The sequence below is a fragment of the Phascolarctos cinereus genome, unplaced genomic scaffold (genome assembly GCF_003287225.1).
Source record: "Phascolarctos cinereus isolate Bilbo 61053 unplaced genomic scaffold, phaCin_HiC Scaffold_9;HRSCAF=440, whole genome shotgun sequence".
Taxonomy (NCBI): Eukaryota; Metazoa; Chordata; class Mammalia; order Diprotodontia; family Phascolarctidae; genus Phascolarctos; species Phascolarctos cinereus.
In genome coordinates, this window is record NW_027556402.1 from 132001149 (window position 1) to 132024009 (window position 22861).

Consider the following 22861-nt stretch of genomic DNA (forward strand, 5'->3'; position numbering starts at 1 on the left):
TGTAATATTTTAACATTTGGTCGTGCTTCTACTCCTTCTACCCATCCCTTGCCCATTCCTGACCCTTAGTGGTATAAATCATATGTGTGTGTGTGTGTGTGTGTGTGTGTGTGTGTGTGTGTGTGTGTGTGTGTGTGTGTGTTTTATCCTCTGGAATTATCCACTGTAATTTTGACATCTGTCTTTTAGCATTTTCATTTACATTATTATAGTCATTGGGTACATTGTTTTCTTGATTCTGCTCTCTTGACTTGCTCATACAAATCTTTCTATGTTTATCTGAATTTTTCATATTCCTCATTTCTTATAGTGCAGCAGTATTCCATTGCATTTACGTAGCACAATTTGTTCAGCTGTTCTCCAGTTGATGATTTTTCCAGATGTTTAGTATCCTCGCCTTTTTTAAATATCTTAAAATTGAACCCACAGTGCTTTTGAAATTGTCATTTACATCCTATCCTCTGGTCAAGTTTCTCTTCCAACTTCATGTTGGAAGTTCTAAAGTTCCAGTGTGGTATCACTGTAATAGATGATGAAATTAATGTACTATCAAAATACTGGCAGATGTCTTCCCATTTTTTCTTCTCCCAGTTTCATCTTCAGATGCCATTAAGATGATCTAACTTAATTGAATCTCATGGCAAGCTTCTTGCACTTTTCCCTCTTCTGTTACACTCTGCTATTTTATGAGCCATAATGCTCTTAATGTTCAACCATTCTCTTTTTAAAAATTTTACACTTCTGAAACAATACAAACCAGTATTGCCCTTGATGCTCTCTTCACTGTGGCAATTACTCTGTGTGGGTTAAACTTCTCCATTTTTGTTACTTTTAGCTATTTTATTGATGCATTGATTTCTTCCCCAACCCACTCACCCAAATAGAACAAGTACAGTCACATAACGCAAATGAACATATTTATTGTCCTGCCAAGAAGCAGGAGGAAACGTGCTATGCCATCATCTTCTAAAGTCACGTTTGGTTGCTGCATTAATCATAATTATGAAGTCTTTTTTCCTGAAGTCTTTCAATGTTATTTTCCTTTATATTGCATTAATATTTTTAATGTATTTTTATTGATTTTTCTGTTTCCTACATCATATCCTATGTATCTCTTCTCCCCCTACCAGAGAGCCATCCCATTGTAATTTTTTTTTAGAAGGGGGGGGAAAGTCAGCAGAACTGGTCAATACATTGAAAAAGGTCTGAAAATATATACAATGTGTAATACCTGTGGGCCTCCCACCTTCCCAAAGAGGTAGGTTAGGAGTGTCATATCTCTTCATTTTAGTTACACTTATCTTTATAATGTTTTTACATATACTTCTGATTTTTTTGTGTGTCGTTCTTTCCATTTTCATTGTTTTAGTTGATGTGTATATTGTTTTCTTGGCACTGCTTACTTCACTGAATCAGTTCATGATAGATCTTTTTATGTTTCTCTGTATTCATCACAGACATCATTTTTAGATAGAGCACAGCAGTATTTCATTACATTCATGTACCACACTGTGCTTAGCTCTTCCCCAGTTGATGGGCATCTGTCTACTCTGTTTCCAGTTCTTAGCTACCACAAAAAGCGTCACTTTCTTTAAGATGGCCCTATTCCTACTAGTTCTCCTCCTCTCATCCTTAGTCTCCTCTTATATTTCTTCCCTTTCTTTTTTCCTCTTCAGTCAAGTAGATACTCTTTTCTTCATCCACTTCAGCTAGTCATATTAATTAGTTTTTAGATTTAATTTTTTGTTCCCCTTTCCAAAAAGAATTTCTTTTGCTCTCTTCATTATCCATCTTTTCTTTCTGTTTACTATGGATGTCCATTCTCTGATTCATGATCCCTATCATTATCTAGTCTTTCTCTTTTCTCTGTGTCCTTCTTACTGTTAAAGCTTCCGAGGGTACTACATTCTAGGCTTTCCCTGTTCCATTGTACCTCTCTCCCAGAAAAATGCCAATTATTGCAGGTGTCAGAGAGGACACTGCCCCATGTTAGGGTCCCTCCCTTTACCATATTCCTGATTATGCAGATCATCACTGATAGATAGATAGATAGATACACACACACACACACACACACACACACACACACACACACACCCTCATATGTTGACCTTTTTTTGTATATTTGCCTGTAAATTTCTTGACTGTGTCTGGTCTCTCACTCCAGGCACCAGTTGCCCACAACAAAAACTCTTAAGTACCAAATCCCCCAAATTTTGTCCAGTGTAAAGACTTCATCTTCCATCACTGACATGTCTCTTCACACATAGGAGCATTCATCATTTGGACTCCTTCCAACCTCCAAAGAAAGGCCTCTTTCCATTACCTTACCAACTTCCCTTTAGGCTTTTCTTTTTCCTGAGACCACAGTGGTCACCTTCACTTCATTGCCAGCCTTTGGTTTGATCCCTGTGCATTGCTCCCTTCCCTTTGGCCCTTTTATGTACCTTCCCTTGTTGTAGTGTCCATCAAATCAAATTTAAAAAAATTGATTCACTCTTTTTATTGTTATCTTGTAACTTTTTTTGTTAAAAAATTAGGAACTTTAGATAGTCATCAGCAAACATACAAAGAACAGTTTAGTTTTTAAGTGTTTACTGAATTTAACAGATCTGTAGCAATCTGTTTTTCTGTTCCCTTCTGAATATTTTTATTTTGTCTTTTTGGTTTATTGATGTTCTTTTTGCATCTCTATTACTTCCCACTAACTTCCTACACCTACTCCCCAGCCAATAAATGCTCACTTATATTAGATAATCATAGGCAAGCAATTCTGCTTCATTTCGTAAGTCTTCCCCAAGTTTTCTTAATGTTTCATATCTGTTATTTCTTATGGTACAATAACATTCCTCTACATTCATGTACTACAGTTCTTTCATCCATTTTCTGATCAGTGGGCAACCACTTTCTTCCAGGTCTTTGTTACTACAAAAAGTATTTTTATATTGTACCTTTCCCTCTGATTTTGCCTTCCTTGATACACATTTATATGTAGTTTTTTCATATAATAAATTGTTCTCCAAAATGGTTGGATCATGTTACAGCTCCTCCAGTAGTACATTAATGTGCCTGTCTGCCTACAACTTTTCCAGCACTGAGCAATTTTGTTCATTTTTCGTATTTACCAGTCTGAAGGAGGTGAGGTAAAACCTAGTTAAAGTGCATTTCACCTTATTAGTGATTTAAAGCATTTTTATGATTGTTAATAGCTTGCCTTTCCTCTTTTGAAAATGCCTCTTTGTATCTTGTGATACTTATCAATGCCTTTTCCTTTATTTCCCATTTCTCACTTTCAATAGCTTATTGTTATTCAATATTATTATTATTGAATAATATTATTCAGTAGCTTATTATTATGTGTTGTGTTGGACTTTTTGTAATTGTACAGTCTGTGTCTCATCTTTACCCTCTTAGTTTGATGTTAGTCTTGACATTCATTGTAATGATTCATTAATCTTATTTCACACCAAGAGCTAATTCAGAAATGATTCTTATTGTTTCTTGTTATATATAGCTTGTGTGTGTGTGTATAGTGTTGTGCAATGCTAATTATGTCTAGAAGAAACGATTAATGATATACATGTATGAGGCTTCTGGATAGTCTACAAGTCTTTGACCTATTTTGTTTTATAATTCCAAAACACACGTCCTAACATTTTTCATCAACTCTTTGACATCTCCAAATATCATTGTATATGTTGACTAGCTTTGAAATCATGTGATAGTCTTATGAAATTCATAGATTTTTCCTGCGCGATCATCCCTTTTTTAAGGGATATTGGCACATAATTTGAAATTGTCCTAGTGGTAATCTTCTTGCTTATGCTGATTATCAAGGCCAGAAGGAAAGATGATCCGTTATCCCATTAAATTATGTTTCTTATTTTTGGCTATCATTGAACCCAACCTGTCTACCTACTCTCCGAGGAGAATCTGCAAACCCTCCTTTTGCTTACCTGAAACTTAACTTATGTGTTTTGCTATTATTTATAGATAAGAAATCAATATTGATACAGTTCAGTTACTAATTAGTGATGTATTGAAGTAGTCATTGGACAAGAATCTCACATTTTAGAATAGCAACTTAAATATTTACAGATTTCAAAACTGTGATAATTAGCTCTTGACCACAAGATGGTCAGCATGGAAAGGAACATGATATATTAATTAAATTATATAATATAACCACAATTTTATTATGGCTACTACATACCTGGTACTACATACCATAATTGTTTGGTTTTTTATTAAGTGATTTAGCTCTTTACATGGCAAGTGAGAGTCGTGGTTTACTCAACTCTTACTAAACTTGGACTATTTCAGTTTAGTCTTGATTTTATTTGTAACTGTGACTTGAGCTGGATGTATCACAACCATTGGAAGCCTCTATTTTTTTCATTTGTAAAATGGAGGTAATAATTCATGCCCTGCTCACTACACAGAGTTCTATATATCAAATCAGAATAAATATGTATGAAAGTACTTTGAAACATGTAAAATGAGTACTCTATGAGAGTAGTTTGTTACAGTTAATAAACCATAAATATAAGAATAATATTTATATAGTGCTTTAAGTTTTGCAAAACACCTTACATATATTAGATCATTTGATCTCACTTATATAAAATGTTGGCCATAGAAAAGTTAAATTAATCAGGTATTCATATAAGTATGTAGCTAAAATTAAGTAATGCCATCAGACTTCCCTTGGGGTCCTGAAAAGGAGCTGGAATTAAAGTTATTAAGGGTGGATTGTATTATCTAAAATAACCAGAGTGAATGTCTTTAAAACATAATTATCTGTTACTTTTAAGTTTTGTTAGCTTCATATGTACATATATTTTCTAGAGTCGTTCTTTGTTCTTTTTTAGGTTCATATAATGGTTTATTTTCCTTGCATGGTATTAAGTCCTTTTCATTATTTGTGAGAATCTGAAAGAAAAAAGTAGAATAAGGTACTTTAAACAATAAGTTTACTTTTTTTTTTCCCAGCTATATGTTGAAGCAGCAGATCTGTTTGAGTCACTGGATAAATCCAACTGTGAAGAATTCCTCCCCAGGTAAACAGTTCTGCTGTGTATTTTTATAGGTATGTGCTTACAAGACCCGATATTATATGGCCTAACAAAAAGTTAGATGAATGCCTTTGACCAATCGTTTTATCTCTCAAAATACAAGTTTCTTCCACTATGTTTGGTCTACTGCAGACATGTATTTTGAGCCTCATTTTCAAACTGATCATTTAGGTGCTGTTGTGGTAAGCATAATAAACGTTAAATATGCAATTTAAGTCTTATGGATGGCAATTTTTTGAAACAGTGAAGTTGTTGATTTGTCTTTCTGCTGTGTTTTTTTCCTGCAGAGGAGATCGATATGATGCATTAAGAGCCTGTATTGGTGACACTTTATGCCAAAAGCTTCAAAATTTGAATGTCTTCTTAGTAAGTATAGATGACAGAAGTATATGGTATATTCAAACTGTTATACTGTATCATGTAGCTAATTTAATAAAATAGAATGAGATTTACTAAATGCACCTCATATGAAGCATTTAGAATTTTTGGGGGGGCAGAGAAGTAGGACAATTTCTCTATAACTAGAAACACATTTCTGCCATTTATCTTTTTTTTTTTTTAAATAAATGAGGCAGGATTTGCCCAGAGTCTCACACAGCTAGTAAGTGTTCTGAGGCTGGATTTGAACGCAGGTCCTCCTGACTCCAGGGCTGGTGCTCTATCCACTGCTCCATCTAGCTGCCCCAATCCTTTCACTTTTTTTCTTTTTTAGCTTTTGTTATTATTTTATTTTTCCCCAGTTACATGTAAAAACAATTTTTCCAAATTTTCTCCTTTCCTCCCTCCCCAGCCCCCCCTCACTGAAAAGGCAACCAATACAATATAGATTATACAGTGTAGTCATGCAAAATACATTTCAATGTAAGTCATTCTGTAAAAGGAAAACATAGACAAGAAGTAAAAATCTCAAGAAAAATAAAGTTTAAAAAACATTTCGATCTGTATTCAGACACCATCAGTTCTTTCTCTGGGGATGGATAGCATTTTCCATCATAAGTCCTTCAGCATTGTCTTCAATCATTGTATTGCTGAGAATAGCTAAATCATTCACAGCTGATCATCTTAAAATGTTGCTGTTACTTTATACATAGTATATTTCACTTTGCATCGGCCCAGGTAAATCTTTCCTGGTTTTTTTAATAGTCTATACATACTCCTAACTACTCTAATAATGAGCACGGTCTTATGAATTACAAATATCATATTCCCATGTAGGAATATAAACATTTTAAACTTATTAAGTTTCTTATGATTTCCCTTTCCTATATACCTTTTCATGCTTATTTGAAAGTCAAGTTTTCTATTCAACTCTGGTCTTTTCATCAAGAATACTTGAATGTCCTCTATCTCATTGAATGTTCATTGTTTCCCTTGATTATACTTAGCTTTACTGGGTAGGTTGCCATTTATCTTTTAATTAAAGCTAATAGTACTTTTTAAGTGAGCAGTTTTTTTGTTGTTTGTTTGGGTTTTTGTATATAAATTTATTTATTTTTACCACAAGATTTTGAATTCCATATTTTTACCCCATCTTGCCCCTCCCCCCACTCCAAGATGGCATGCATTCTGAATACCCCTTCCCCTAGTCTGCCCTCCCTTCTGTCTCTCCCCACCCTTCTCTTATCTCCTTCCCCTTCTATTTTCCTGTAGGGCAGGGTGGATTTCTGTACCTCATTTCCTGTATTTATTTCCCAGTTGCATGTGGAAACATTTTTTTTTGAACATGTGTTTTTAAAACTTTGGGTTCCAAATTTTCTCCCCCCCCCCCATTGAAAAGGCAAGCAAGTCAGTAGAGGCCATACATGTGCGGTTATGCAAAACATTAAGTGACCAGTTTTTTAGAAATGTTGAAAAATAAAATATATATTTGTCTGTTTATTTAAGTGCCTCTTTGTGTACTTTTTTGCTTTCTCTTGCTTTAATTCAGTTAGATTTTTGAAGCTGATACTGTCTTCCACATAAGGAATTAAATTGATTATCATTCATTTGTGTTTTAAAAATTAGATAAATTGGATCACTTTTATAATATTCAAGACTTTGAGATGAACATCTAATGTTATTTTTAGAATGTTCATTTCTGTAGAACGTTATGATGAAAAACATCTTCATTTTTAAAAAATCACCTAAGTCTGGTCATTTAAGTCAAAAGTCTGATGAAAAGGACTTTGTGAAAGTAGAAGCTGCTTAAACTGACCATTTATTCCAAGGCAGATATAATGAAGAAAATGGCAGCAGAGAAGCAGAGTAACTATGTGAGGAAACATTAGCTGTGACTTAACACTGAAGAATTGACTGGGGAATCTTAGACTCTAAAAGAACCTAAGATTGTTGCAGCCTAAATGTGTGCTGTCTTCCCCTGCCCCTCCACCAATGCTTATCTTCCATAGGCACTAAATAAACTTGTTTGCATATGTATAAAAATGTAAATGCCTTTTAGAATAGGTAACCTTCATTTCTGCTCAGGCAGGTCACTTGTTGGAGATTGGATTCTTCCTAGATTTGAGACTTGCTGCACTGTTCCCTTTTTTATTTTTTTTTTGTGTGACTTATTTAGTAACTTTAAGCTTAGGGGTTTTTTTTCTTTTTTATGAATTTATTTTGATTTATCAATCACTTCCATATGCTTTTGAGTTTAAAATAAAATGTAGTTTTGAATAAAATTTGGAGTCATCTTTTAAAAAAATCACCTAAGTAAATGATTTAGTTCCCCTTGCTTTTTCTTCTATAGGTTGGATGTGGAGCAATAGGTTGTGAAATGTTAAAAAACTTTGCACTTCTTGGGGTTGGCACTGGCAAAGAGAAAGGAATGGTAAGATATATCCTTTTGATCTGTTTGACACATATGTTTCTTTTAATAATTTTACTTTGGACTGTGTAACCTTTGAAATTTTTATTTTTTGTACCTTTACCAAATGGTATCAAATTAAAATTTGTTTTTATTTTTTCACCTTGTAATAAAATTGACAAACAGAAATGACAAAGCTTTATCATTAGCTGGTTATGAGAAGTTATTAGAAGGATTTTAATTTTAAAATACATATTCCATTGTTAAGGCAAGTTGTTTTAAATTGGAATTTTATTTATGAGGGTTTTTTAAAACTAAAAGTCATTTTTGAAAATGAGTCAGTAATGTAAATTTCAGATTTTAGCAAAATTTGTCTTTGATGTTACTTTTTTCCCTCCTAAGGGGTGCATTGCCATTTCTGTTACCTAAAGGTATATTTCTGATTATCTTCTTTGCTTTTTTTTTCTTTCTTTCTTTCTTTTTTTTTTTTTTTTGGTGAGGCAGTTGGGGTTAAATGACTTGCCCAGGGTCACAAAGCTAGTAAAGTGTTATGTGTCTGAGGCCGGATTTGAACTCAGGTCCTCCTGAATCCAGGGCCAGTGCTCTATCCACTGCGCCACCCAACCACCCCTATTTCTGATTATCTTAAGCAAATCATGTTTAAGTTTTTAAAACCTAACTATAAAGAACGTGCTTTTATGACACTAGTCATTTTCTTTTCTGTACATCTCTTCCACCTTTTGCACATGTCAACATCCTGCAGCCTAGTTAAATACAAACATTCTGTTACCTTCCCCATACTATTAAACATAAATAAAGCAATCAATAGAAGGCCCACCCACCACTTTTGTGACTGGTTTACATGAGTCTAATAAGTTAGCATAGAGTCAGGAACAAGTGAAAGAGATTAGAAATAGCTTTGATGTTTTATTATTTTTAGAACTATTCCCAGAATATCAGAAATATACTTTCGCCTGAATATGTGTAGGAAAACATGCTAAGGATGATCCAGTAGCTTGGATTCTTTGTGCCATTGTCCCTCTCAGAGTAGACTAAAGAATTTACAGTCATTTTGGGAACTGAAATACCGTGAGAGTAGATCTAGTTTATTTATGATTGCAGGTCTTTTTGGTTTTTGCTTCATTTCCAGGTAACAATTACAGATCCTGACTTAATAGAAAAATCTAACCTAAATAGACAGTTTCTGTTTCGACCGCATCACATACAGGTATGGTGCCTATTCAATTCACAATATCCATTTTATTCTGCAAAAATAATTTAATAATGAAGTATTTTGTTTTCCATATTGATTCTTGTTTATACCTCCAAAAGTGTTGAATATTTAAAGGCATAAAAAGTAAGGAATTATTTTTTAAAATAGAAAACTTATGTTTGAGTTTTGGACATATGGGGTAAGGTCTTAATTAATATAAACCATTATAGCCAAAGTACTGTGTTTCATAACCGTCAAAATGAAAAGTTTTTATTTTCTGTATGTTAACATGAAGTTAGGTATATGCTCTTAGAATTTTTTAATACTGTTAATCTTGGTTGCAATACTTAGCTTATAACCTGTGTTTGTTCTTATTTGTACACAGTTATATAACAGGTTTGGTTATTTTAGTTTCTAAACTTTCAACAGCTTAAAAGCAACAGACTAGAAGGAGAAAAGCTTGAGAAGTAACAGCTTACCTCCTGATAACGTGGGAGAAAACAGAAAAGTATATAAAAAGTGGAGGAATTCAGAAGCACCATAGTATATATATATAGAGCAGCAGAGCAGACAGCTACATAAACCTCAGTTGGTCCTGAGGTGAGATTTGCAGCAAACATTGCTTTTTCCCACGTAACCGCTAGCAGCTACGGGAGCAACTAATGTAGTTTACAAAGCAGGTTGACTTTCATTTTCAGTTTTTAGAAAAAATCCAGAAGTCTTCAATAGAACATCACTATATTAAAGAATGATCTGAAAATTGGTATTAAAGTAACAATAGCTATCATTTTGAAATGCTCTTTTAAGAAATCAAGAAAATACTTAATGTATTTTATGTAGATTCCCATCCATTTTGATGTTTTCAGCACACATTTAAGTGCCTACTATATGTAAGGCAATCCCAAATAATGTTATCCACAATGACTCACACCCAACTTCTTCTAGATAGCTGACATTTATTTTTACTTTTTCTAGACACAAATCCTACAGTTACATAGATTCTAAATACAATAAAACTTTATTAATTTAAATATAAGTGATCTGGAAAATATGCTTTTAATTGTTTTATGTGGTATTTGTATTAATTAATGTTAATTCATATAGTTGTGCACTATTGTTGATTAGATTTATTCAGAAATTTATCATTTAGTCAGATAAGTGATATTTTGCTCTGAAATTACTAATGTAATGATACTCGTTCCGTTTTTAGTCATGATACATTATAATCACATTGGTATAGTCTATGACCATAGGAATGTGTAATAGCTCTATATCCGATTATATCTCTTTAAAAACCTGATTTTTACTTAGTATCTGTTCTCTTATTTAGAAAGAGTTTTGTGATTTTTTAAATTTGTTTAGAAACCTAAAAGTTATACTGCCGCTGCTGCAACTCTGAATATAAATCCTCAGTTAAAGATTGAGTCACACCTGCACAAAGTTTGTCCTGCCACTGAGATGATGTACAGTGATGAATTCTATACTAAACAAGATATAATTGTTACAGCTTTAGACAATGTGGAAGCCCGCAGATACGTAGACAGGTATAGTGGGTTTTTTTTTTTTGAGTCATAAAAAACCTTTGCCTTTGTTTCTGTGTCCACTCATTTCATCAGCTCTTTAGACTAAATTAAATATTGTTTTCTTTTACATTATAATATCTGCAGTCATATGGTGAGAGTAAAAATAAACTATTATTAAATGGTATAAGATAAAGAATTAATGACTTACATAGTGACCCGTGGGTCTTTCATAAGACTGTAGTCACAAGACATTAGAGCATAAGTGCCTATAGGAATAGATAAATAATAGAAAAATGTAATGACAAAAGATTTGATATACATACATACAGAAGGAAAGAAGGAAACTAGAGAAATGTTAGGAAAAAAGGTCAGAGATTGTGAAAAATGATTTTTTGATAAATAGTGTTTTGAATAAGATCAACAAAAGATCTTGAGGTGGCAGGTCATGAAAGGGATATTTTAGTCATAGTAAGTATTGAGAAAGGCAAAAACAAAACATACAATTAATATAATGAACAAAGTTTATTGGAGTTTAAGAGGTTAAGTGACTTTTTCAGGGTCACACAACTAGTAAGTGTCTAAGCAAGATTTTAAGTCAGATCTTCCAAATGCCAAGCCCAGAGCTCTTTCCACTGTACAATTAGCTATCTCTGTAAATTGCAAAGAAGTACTTCACTCAGTCGTTATGATCATCAATGTTTATACTCTCTCCAGTGGTGCAGATCACAAAGCATCCACGACTTTTCATCACGTGCAATTCTTGTTCTTGCCATCCTATAAATCCTCCAGTGGGAATCTACCCAGTAATCTACATTGTTTAATATTCCCTGGATTTCATGAAAGCATGTGAGCTGTCCATCTGTTTTGCTTGGTCTTGCTACATGGTGGGCCTGTCCTCTTGTCAGTCATACTTCTTCCTAGATGATTGTGTCCCTACCTGTAATGCATCTTTCCACTGACCTTTGGATCACCTGAAGTTTTCATTCTTCACAGATTATTTCATGGTTTGCAACCTTATAATATTAATAAAAATGAGAAGCAGCTTGGAATAGTTGAAAGTGCAACAGTTTCCCACATGCAATTAAGGAGAAAGGAGGAAAGGAAATAAGCATTTATTAAATACTTACTGTGGGCCTCGAAGTTCACTAGCACTTTAAAGATTTCTCATTTGAACCTCATAACAACTCTGTGAAGTTGGTGCTATTATCCCCACTTTGCATTTGAGGAAACTGAGACAGTGGTTAAGTGACTTGCCCAGGGTCACAAAGCTAGTAAGTGTCATGTGTCTCTGAGGCAGGATTTGAACTCAGGTCTTCCTGACTCCAGGCCCAGGTTTCTCAGTTAAACACATTCTCTTCCACCTGTTTATTTTTGGACCTACCTAACCATTCAGTACCTGTCCATGATATGGTGCTGCTGAGGAGTCCACCAGTTCAGTGGTTTGTCAGTCTTTCAATATCTTGGTCAATGAATATTTTCTAAACTTTGATTTTTACTGTGTGATTGTTAGGGCAGTGTCTTGGGTAGCTGTGGATCTCGTTGCAGAGGCTCTAGTATTCTGGAACTTCTGTTGCAATCAGTATGGTGTTTTCTTTTATGGGAGAGGTGTCAGATACATGGCCCATAGCATTCCTGAGTGCAGCCCAAACCAGATGAAAATGTAATTAGGAAATGTCTAACAAATTTTTTTTTAAAGGACAACATAATACATTTTAAAACTAAGTCAGCATATGGGCCACAGGGATCCGTATGTATGGATTGGTGCCTCACATTTCTACTTGAGTTTGAATACCAGTAGTTTAAGAATCGTCATCTTCAGGAGATCTGATTTCATTTGGATTCTGTACAGAATGCCCTTCACATCAGTCTTAGATGCACAACTTTCAAAATGTGTCACTGTTAATAATTATTCATTGTTCAATCAGATTATCTCTGTGCTTTCACTATCGATGAATCCTGTATATTCTTAGCACAAGCATTAGAAAGGCTTGGTTGGAGAAAAACCATTCTATTCAGAATAAAATGCTTTTTTTATAATCAAGAAATAATAATAGCTAGTATTTATATGGGACTTACAGATTTGCAAAGCACTTTACATAAGATAACTTACTTTATTCACAACAACCCTGTGAGGTAGGTGCTATTTTTAACCTCATTTCATAGATGATGAAACAGAAACAGAAAGGTTAAGTGATTTGGCCAGGGTTATATAGCTACTTAGTGTCACTGAGTCAGAATTTGATTTCAGATCTTCTTGATTCTGAGTTCTATTCTCTATCCGCTGCACCACCAAGGGAAAAGTCTTGTATTCTTTCTTGTATACCTTTTTGTTGGGTGTCAAACTAGACTTTCTATAGTCTTTTCCCGAGAATTGTCCTTGCCTGTTTTATGAGGCAGTACTGTTTTATAACCTTCCATCATTCTTCTCCAAAACATTTTACAGGTGGGTTCTTTTTTTAAACTGACTTTTGTCTTTCTGCTTGGCAAAGAGATGGACTATTTATTTGCTGGTTACAATTTTTCAGGGCTTTTTTGGCTTTCTCACTGTTACAGTTATTTTGTATATGTAATTGCCATAGGAAATTGACAATCCATGTTAATGCTTTAGTCCTTTATCTGTTTTCACTGTGAGTAACTTGTTTGTTTACATTGTTTGGAGCAGGTTTAAGTGCACCTTATGTCTTTTTTTGGTGGGGAGGGGGGATTGACAGCTATGCAGTGGCATTAAGTGACTTGCCGAGGGTCACACAGCTAGTAAGTGTTATGTCTGAGGCAGGATTTGAACTCGGGTCTTCCTGAATCCAGGGTCAGTGCTCTATCCACTGCACCACCTAGCTGCCCTCACCCTATGTCTTTATTTCATGTTTAGCCTGCTTTCTAATTTGCTGTTAATTCTGACCTTTGTTTTCGTAGATCCTTATTCTGTCTGTACACTGAAGAGTGTTTCAGGAATGATTCCCACGCTGATAATCAATTTCCTGTCTGTTAAGATAAAGTCAGTTTTATTTTTTATGATTCTGTCACATCCAGCACTCTCTATTTAAAGAAAATATTTAATGAAATATAAATATGCTTAGTAGTCTCCAAAAATCTTGGAATTATTTCATTTTTTAATGCTGAACCATAATTTCCAAAATGTTTCTCCTTCTTTATGCCCACTGTTGCACTGAAGTTACCAAGTATGTCTGTTGATTTGGTTTGGAAGATCTTGTCCAGATCTTTTTATCTACCTCTTTCCACTAAATATTACTATACAAACTTTATATGACAGTCGCCAAAGTATCAAAGTGATAAGAAACAGAATATTAGTAGCTGAATTAGTACTATTTTGAGAATAATTTGGAAATGGGAAGTGATCGTTCTCATTTCTGCGTACTATTTCCTGCATTGAGTGGAATATCTATCTTTCTCATTTTTGTGGTAAATTGTTATCCAATCTTGGAAGGGAAAAAGCTTGTGTATTGAAATGAGATTTATTGAAGGATTATTCTTTATAGACAGAACCTTCAGGGGGCTTGAGGTTGAGAGTGCTGTGAATCTCTGGGAAAGCTTCAACAAAGATGGCCTCCCACCTTCCTTTTTTTTATGCAGGGAAAGTTTCATTTGTGATATATGGCAGTAAATTTCCATTAGTTTTCTTCACTTCCCAGGAAGATAAGATGGCAATTATTGGAGAAAGAAGGTGTTCTATATTTCTTCTGCCAGATTTATGTTTTGGAATCTTTGACAGTTGTGATGAGTTAAGCGGGTAAAAGAGTCTGACTGACCGCTTAATAATTTATTGTGCCTGTTCTCAGAGCAGTAGATACCTACTTTTATGACCTTGGGTGGATTCCACAAAAAATTTATCTGTAAGTTCCTCAGAACCCAAGGATCCATCCCTTTTCACAGGTATAAGGGCCTGCACAACAAAACATGGAACAAAGGTATTATTCAGTTTGTTCATGGGCTCAGTTGCTAATAGCTCTCCAGTTCCAAGTCTTCAGACTTTAAAGTATTCTATAGGTGAATACACAGGGTGAATACTTTTGTCCAGCACAGCATATATTGGGATATCTTTTATCTGAGATGATCCAGAAAATAATTACTAATGTGTGTATATGCATGTATACGTTTTCTGGTAATGTTTGTTTACAGTCACAAAAGAGGAATGGCTTTTGGAATTAAAAAAAAAATCTTACATAGTAAACGTTCTTATATACTTTATGGGAAGGGTCATAGGAGCTACTAACCAGGGATCAGATGCCATGGAATTAATAGTGCAGTCATAATTCAGCAGGACCTACCATAGTAATATAAAAGGGTTCTTAGGAAGTGGTAAGTAATTTTTTCTGGTATTTAGTATTTTTTAATATTTCTAGTAAGGTTTTTTCACCGTGTTTGAAGATGTGTTAAGACCCACCAGGTTAAAAAAAAAAGGAAGAGAGAGCATATAGAGATAGACATAAATGGGGTACAGTAATGCCTATGAGGTGTATTTGGAGATTATCAACTTCAAAACAGTTAATGATACCTGGTTATTAGCCTTCTTATGTAACAAAATTACTGTTACTTTGCTTGTCTTTTACTGAATACTTCTGTTACTTTCTTTTCAAATAGCCGTTGCTTAGCGAACCTACGTCCGCTCTTAGATTCTGGCACAATGGGCACTAAAGGACACACTGAAGCTATTGTACCTCATTTAACCGAGTCCTATAATAGTCATGTAAGTGTTACAATTGTTTATGGGGAGGGCAGATGTTAAATTTTTCTTCTTATACAAAAGAGAATAGAAGGAAGTTCATAAGGAGATGTAAGCAGTCAGAACAGCTTTTAAATTAAAGTGTCAGGTTTACCATATGCTTTTAGAAAATTGTTGTTCGGTTGTTTTCAGGCATGTCCAACTCTTTATGACCCCATTTGGGGTTCTCTTGGAAAAGATACTAGAGTGGTTTGCCATTTCCTTCTCCAGCTCATTTTACAGATGAGTAAACTGAGGCAAACAGGGCTAACTGTGCCCAGAGTCATACAGCTAGTAAGTATTGACATCAGGCTTGTCACTCAAGCCACTTAGCTGCCCAGTTTTTAGAAAATACAAGTTTTACATAATAAAGTTTTGCAATTTTATATATATTTGTTAAAGCTATATTATTGTTTTGGAAATACTACAAAGGATAATTAACCTAATCAGGACAATTAAAATAAATAATTCCGTAATCAATCTGCATATTGATTTGTTCTTATTTTAGGCTAATTTTTATGAGCACATAAAAAGAATAAAGGAAAACATTCTGTTTTACATATGAACATTGAATTACAGTGAAAAAGAACTTAGGAAGTAGCTAGTCTAACTTCCCAAAAGTGGTCTCTGTGAGCATGTCCTTTAACAGAAAATTCAGCAGTATGAGATAGCTTGATGCATTTTTCAACAATTCTTTCTAGTATTTGACCCATATTGTTCTTCATTCTGTAATTTCTCCCTGTTAGCCTGTATCGGTATATAGAACTTGTAATCAACTAGAACTCATCATTTTCACATGCATAGCTGTCTGACCACATTACCCTTGTCATATACTCAAGCTACTGGTTCTGCTTAAGTGTAGAACTTTATTTTTATCTTCATTAACTTTTATCTTGTTTAGATTTGGTCTGTTTTTCAACCTTTGAAAATCTTTTTGAATCCTGAATCTGTCTTCAAGTGTTTTTAGCTTTCCTTGCTTGTTTTATGTAATCTATCCATTTGATAGACATTCTGTCAGTATCTTCTTCAGTCAAGTCATTTGATAAAGATGTTGACAAGACCTTGGTTAATTGTTTTATTTTAGGTACCTATTTCCTCAGAAGAAGATGTAAATTGTTTTCTTTGGGAGATGTAAAATAAGCATTCTAAATAATTGTTCTGACATAGAATACTATTAATATATTTTTTACATTTGCAAATGTCCTTCATTTTGCTAAGAAGATATAATCTAGCAAAATTCTCCACTAAATTTATTTTAAATGATTTATTCTCATTCACTTCTACTATAAACCCAGAAGTATATTTATGTACAAAAAAGTCATCCTAATATACCGATGTGAAAACTTAGCAGAGAGAAAAAAAAGCTATGTGGCAATAGGAGTCGTAATAGACTGTGCAGTATCCTGGGATTACTTTTGTAGCACTTTGCTTGTTAGTGTCTTCCACACGCTCATGTTGCTCCTGTTCACCAGCCTTCCTCAGATCTTGGAAACTTTTCTTATGTCTTAGAAATCTCACACAGTGACCAGCATTTGATCCCTTAAAGTGTTGAATGGCACATTAATGCATTTTTCCATTTTTAAATGTTTTTCCTCTTTGAAGAACAAGCAAAATATATACTTCGTATTAAGAAAAAGGAGAAAAATCTTAAGGTTAGAATTTCTTCATCCTGTTTTTGAGTAAGAGCAAGTAGTGTCCCTGTTATATGTTCTGGCCCTTATAGGAACTCTTGGTAATTATAAAAATTCTTACTTTTACTGAAAAAACAGTATGGAAAGGAGGCAAGTATTTATGACACATATGTGTGCCAGACACTGAAATGGATAGAGTATGATGTAATACTTGCTCTAGGAATTTACAATCTAGTCGACAGAGTATAAGGCAACTAGAAAATGTGTGATGTAGACTTAATGTTAAGGAGAATCTCCCACTTTCCTCCTTTTTTAGAGGAAAAAGATAAATTCAGGTTTTTCTTATTTTTACAATTTGAAGTACATGATGCCAGAGTTAAATATGATCTCAAAAACAAGAATATCTCAAATAGGTGTCCTCAACGATATGTAATCTTGCTTTTGTACTTACTAATTTAGCGGGATCCGCCAGAAGAAGAAATACCATTTTGTACTTTAAAATCTTTTCCAGCTGCTATTGAACATACTATTCAGTGGGCAAGAGATAAGGTAAATGTCTTTCTTTGGTATATTTAGTTCTCTGTGGAAAAGAAAGTGTTTTAGACTACCTAAAAAGTTCTTTTAAATTTATCTTTTTCCTCCCCCATATGCAGTTTGAAAGCTCGTTTTCCCATAAGCCTTCGTTGTTCAACAAATTTTGGCAAACTTACTCATCTGCAGAAGAGGTCTTACAAGTAAGAATCAATATGGTTTCTAAATGGAGTAAGATAGTGCTTTAGATTGATTTAAATTTTAGAAACTACATCTAAATGTTTTTCCCTCAAAGACTTACCCTCATTAATACTATAATTTGAAGTTTATAGAAATGATAGCTCAAAATTCTTAGTCTTCAACTTACAAACGCTATGTAGATTACAAGATTCTGAATTCTGATGTAAAAATTCATTAAAATATTTTACAGTTATTGAAGTGTATAGGCATAATGAGAATAAAATTCCAAATACTCAAGCAAAAAGCCTGGCTAAATTAAGTATGACCATTTGAAAAATTACTGAAATCATTGTCAGTGGTTGCTTCTTTTCCTCTAATCATAAGGTCTCCCTAAGGTATGCTTTTTATTTACCAGTATTTGTGAATAAGAAATAAACTATGCTTCTTAGTACTAAGGGCTGTCAAGGAATAACTGTGTGCAGAAAGACTAATGAGACAAAGAATGTTCAAGCTGGAAGGCTTCTCAGAAATTATTTAGTCCAGCCATCTTACAGATAGGAAAACAAGTCTAAAGAGACCAAATGGTTTCTCTGAAGTCACTTAATTAGTCAGTGGAAGACCCAATCCTAGAACCCAGGCTCCACACACCCACTCTAGTGCTAAAATTATTCTCAAGTAATTGATGTGTTCTAACTCAAAAAAACTTAGCCTAAGACTTGGAGTCTGAGGTGAAATTTGAAAAATTTATCTAACCAAGCTATTTAACAAAAGAAAAAACAGGCCTGAGAGGGCAGTTTTTCTGAGGCTTGGAGGCTCAACTGGTCACACAATGGGAAGAACATTGGGTCTGAAGGCAGGAAAACCTGAGTTCAAATGCAGCCTCTAACACTTACTAGGTGTGTGACACTGGGCAAGTCACTTAACCTCTGTTTGCCTCAGTTTCCTGTTATAAAATTAGAATCATAACACCTACTTCACAGAGGTTGTTGTGAGAATCAAATGAGATATTTGTAAAAAGCACTTAGGGCAGAACCTGGCACATAATAGGCACTATATAAATCCTTTTCCCCTTCTTCTTGCCACCTCAGTTTCTTTATACGTGAAATAAGGTCATACTAGATGTTTTGTAAAGTTCCTTCTAGATCTAACATTCTATGATCCTATTTTTCACTGTTATAATTTATGTAAACTTTATTTGCTTAATTAGAAATTATATTTATTTTTTCTTATTTTGTATTTCATCTTTTTTCTCCATCTTTTACCTCATTCTAGAGGATACAGTCTGGAGAGAGTTTAGAAGGCTGCTTTCAGGTTATTAAGTCACTTAGTAGAAGACCTAGAAATTGGTCCCAGTGTGTGGAATTAGCAAGAATAAAATTTGAAAAATATTTTAACCATAAGGTAAGTATGTGTTTTAGAATCTGTAAGTGTTGCATAAATGTTTGACAAAATCTAAGCCTTAATTAAGTAAACATTGAAGATAATAGATTTAGAATAAGGATGGACCTCAGGAGCCATCTAGTATAATCTTCCTTACTTTATGGAAAGAAAGCTTGAAATCTAAAGGGGTCACCCAGCTAGTAAATAATAGAGATAGTATTTGAACGCATGGCCTCTGACTCCAAATGTAGTGCCATTTTATGTCTCAGATTTTTCTAGATTTCATTGCAAAAAATATCCAACTTATATTTTCCTAGAAAACATTGTTAATAGTAAGTCCTGGAGAATATACCTTCCTGTCGTTATCTAAAAACTTGCAGAAGCCCACAATGAATTACAAAGTGATGGTTACACATTAAGCGCTTGGTAAAGTTTTTGACTAACCTAACAGCTTATAGACTGCCAATTTCCTTGAGATTTAACTGATGCCTTACTCTTAAGTGTATCATTGGATTTTAGGGGTTTTTATAAAGAATAACTTACATAGGAAAAGCATGAGTATCACTGGATTTGTCAAAGAAAGAAAAGCCAAAAAACACATGAAATTAAATTTTTGCTTCTCTGAATTTGATAGTTGAATGGTGATTTGATAAGTTCTGATTTCCTGCTATTCTAGGTTAAAGAATCAGAACTATATAATTTTGATGACTTTTTTCCTCTGACAGTATTAGAGTTACTGTATTATCAGAGAAACAGCTTTCACTTTGAACCTGCTCAGTTTTCTTCTGCTCATCATGTAAATCTCATTTTTGTCCAGAAGATACCACTCTCTTTCTAGTTTTCTTTTTAGTTGTATGCCCAATTCATTGATCTCCTCTTTTTCTGTTTTATTCATGTAAGCATTTAGAGATGTAAAACTTCCCCTAAGAACTGCTTTTGCTGCATCCCATAAGTTTTGGTGTGTTGTCTCATTGTCATTCTCTTGAATGAAGTTATTGATTATTTCTATGATTTGATGTTTGACCCAGTCATTTTTTAGCATTAGATTATTTAGTTTTCAGGTATTTTTTAGTCTGTCTTTCTATGGCCCTTTATTACATATAATTTTTTTTATTGCATCATGATCTGAAAAGGAAGCATTCGATATTTCTGCCTCTCTGCATTAGATGGTGAGGTTTTATCTAGATGGTGAGGTTTTATCTAGTTCAGAGAGAGGGAGGTTGACGTCCCACATTGGTATAGTTTTGCTGTTTATTTCTTCCTGTAACTCCCTCAACTTCTCCTCTACGAATCTGGATGCTATACCATTTGGTGCATATATGTTTAGTAATAATAATTACTTCATTGTCTATGGTGCCTTTTAGCAGGATGTAGTTTCCTTCCTTATTATCTCTTTTGATAGGATCTATTTTTGCTTTTGCTTTGTCTGAGATCAGGATTGCTACCCCTACTTTTTTTACTTCAGCTGAAGTATAATATATTCTACTCTGGTGTCCCTCTGTTTCAAGTGTTTCCTGTAAACAACATAGTGTAGGATTATGGTTTGTAATCCATTCTGTTAATCTGCTTCAGTTTTATGGGAGAGTTCATCCCATTCACATTCACTGTTACGATTACTATCTGTGTCTCTTTTTCCATCCTGTTTCCCCCTGTTGTGCATTTCTTTCTCCTTTTCTCCTTTTCCCTTCTCATAGTCCCATCTCCTTTCTGTTAGCCCCCTCCGTTTTCTTTCCACTTTTCCCCCCTACTGCCCTATAGTTAGATTTCTATATCTAACTGATTATATTATTCCAGAAGATACCACTTTGTAGCTGTCTTCTACAATACTGAATATTCTTTTCTCATTCTCCCCACCACCAGTATGCTGTACAGCTTACTGCTAGCTCCAGACCCTCTTTCCACTTTCCCAAAAATCCTCATTGCGGTTATCTACTGGCCTCTGCATTTTCCCTCTTTTCTAAAGGAGTACATAAAATTCCTAATCTTCTGTGCCCAACTGTTGCCCTCATATTTAGTGACTTCATTGAACATATCAACATACTGAACACCCTAGCGTCCATTTCATCAACCTTTTCAACTCCCAAGACCTGTGCTTTCACTCAGCCTGTCACAGGACTGTACTGATGGTCTGTCATCCGTAACTGTTTCACCTCCATGATCTTAAGTTTTAAAATTCCATTCTACATTTATAACCTCATATTCTGTCTCTGATTTCACTAGTCGTTAACATGTTCTTCATCCTCACTGTCACATTTAATCTTTCCACCCTGCCCTGTGATTGGTCAGTTCAGCTATATACACTCTTCTATCTTAAATCCCTTGCATCTTTGTTCTTTCATTGTTCATTCCTTACTAAGTCCCACTCCTCGGTTATCTCTGCCATCTTCACTCCCACTTGAGTTCAGCCTAACACTGCTGGAAAAAGTTCTATGCCATGCTGACCAGGTCTTCACTGCCATGCAACAGTCCTTTTTTTTCTTCCCTGATTGATTCTCTCTTTGCATTTTCCAAAACAGCTGTTCCAGACCTTCTCTTAAGTTCCATACCTCATCCTGTCTTCTCTTTTGCAGGTGACATCACCTCCTACTTTACTGAGAAAACAGAGGCCAGCTATTATAATCTTCCTTTTCTCCCCTAATCCAAATATCAGAACTGTTCTACACCATCCCCCGTTTTTTCCTTTGATCTCTGAAGAAGCAGTGCCTTTCTTATAGCCAAAGGCCATTCTCTTTATTCCTGGCTCTCCCTCTTTTCCTGGAGCTTACCTCTTTGATAATTTTTTTTTTGTCATCAGTCTCTCTGGTTCTTCCCCTGCTGCCTACAACCATGCCCAGGTCTTCAGTAAACCCTGCCCACCCCCTCAAGATACCATCTTATTAATAACCAGATACCTAGAAAAGATGTCTTATGCTCTGACTCTACTTCCTCACCTCCCACTTAAGTATCAACAACTTGCAACCTGAGTTCTGACTCTGCTGCTCTTACTTAACTATTCCAAGATGTACCAACTGCTAAATCCAGTAGCATGTTCTTCATCCTCATCTTGCTTTACCTCTTTGTTGCTTTTATTACTAATGACTATCACTTTTCCCCTAGATATTCTCTCTCTCTTTTTTTTTTTTCCTTTTGGCAATTGGGGTTAAGTGACTTGTCCAGGGTCACGCAGCTAGTGAGTGTTATGTATCTGAGGCTGGATTTAAACTCAGGTACTCCTGACTTCAGGGCCAGTGCTCTATCTACTGCGCCACCTAGCTGCCCCAGTGTTCTCTGTTCCTCAGTTTCTAATACACTGCTCTTTCCTAGTTATGTGATCACTCCTTTTTGTCTCATTTACTGGACTCTCACTCTTTTCCTATCCTCTGACTGTGGGTGTCCCCCTGGGTTCTGTCCTTGGTCTTCTTTTTTTGGTCTCTTCTCTTTCTTACTGATCTCATCAGCTTCCATAGTTTCAACTGTCATCACTTGAAAATCTATATATTCACATTTGCATCTCCATACTTTCCTATATTCCAATCAAATGGGACTACCAGAAATTACCTTAACTTGACACTCTGTCCTTACAAGCTTATCCCTCATACTTGGTATGACCTTGCCTCATCCCCACTTCTCAAAATTATTGCTTTCCTTCAAATCTCAAGTCAGATGCCACTGCCTCTGAAACCTCTGACATAGTTTGAATGTGAAGAGGGTCAGAAAATAGATGAAATAGGAAGTTAACACATAGTTAAGGTGAGAAGTGAAGAGAAGTTAGGGAGACGCAAGCCCTAGTGACTCAAATGAAAAACTGCTAAAACAAAACATACAAGTCTACTTACAACTTGAT

The 22861-nt window shown here is 34.7% G+C and overlaps 1 protein-coding gene across 2 annotated transcripts in view; it reads left to right on the forward strand.

Moving 5' to 3' along the window:
• UBA6 (ubiquitin like modifier activating enzyme 6) overlaps nucleotides 1-22861 on the forward strand; it is a 79278-nt gene that overhangs the window by 32183 nt on the left and 24234 nt on the right. For both annotated transcript variants that reach the window (XM_020999834.2, XM_020999835.2), the window contains 9 exons: nucleotides 4993-5060; nucleotides 5363-5441; nucleotides 7804-7884; nucleotides 9011-9088; nucleotides 10436-10617; nucleotides 15196-15301; nucleotides 17407-17496; nucleotides 17601-17681; nucleotides 18931-19059. In XM_020999834.2, coding sequence (XP_020855493.1) covers nucleotides 4993-5060; nucleotides 5363-5441; nucleotides 7804-7884; nucleotides 9011-9088; nucleotides 10436-10617; nucleotides 15196-15301; nucleotides 17407-17496; nucleotides 17601-17681; nucleotides 18931-19059 — 894 coding nt within the window. The remainder of the gene's footprint in view (nucleotides 1-4992; nucleotides 5061-5362; nucleotides 5442-7803; nucleotides 7885-9010; nucleotides 9089-10435; nucleotides 10618-15195; nucleotides 15302-17406; nucleotides 17497-17600; nucleotides 17682-18930; nucleotides 19060-22861) is intronic.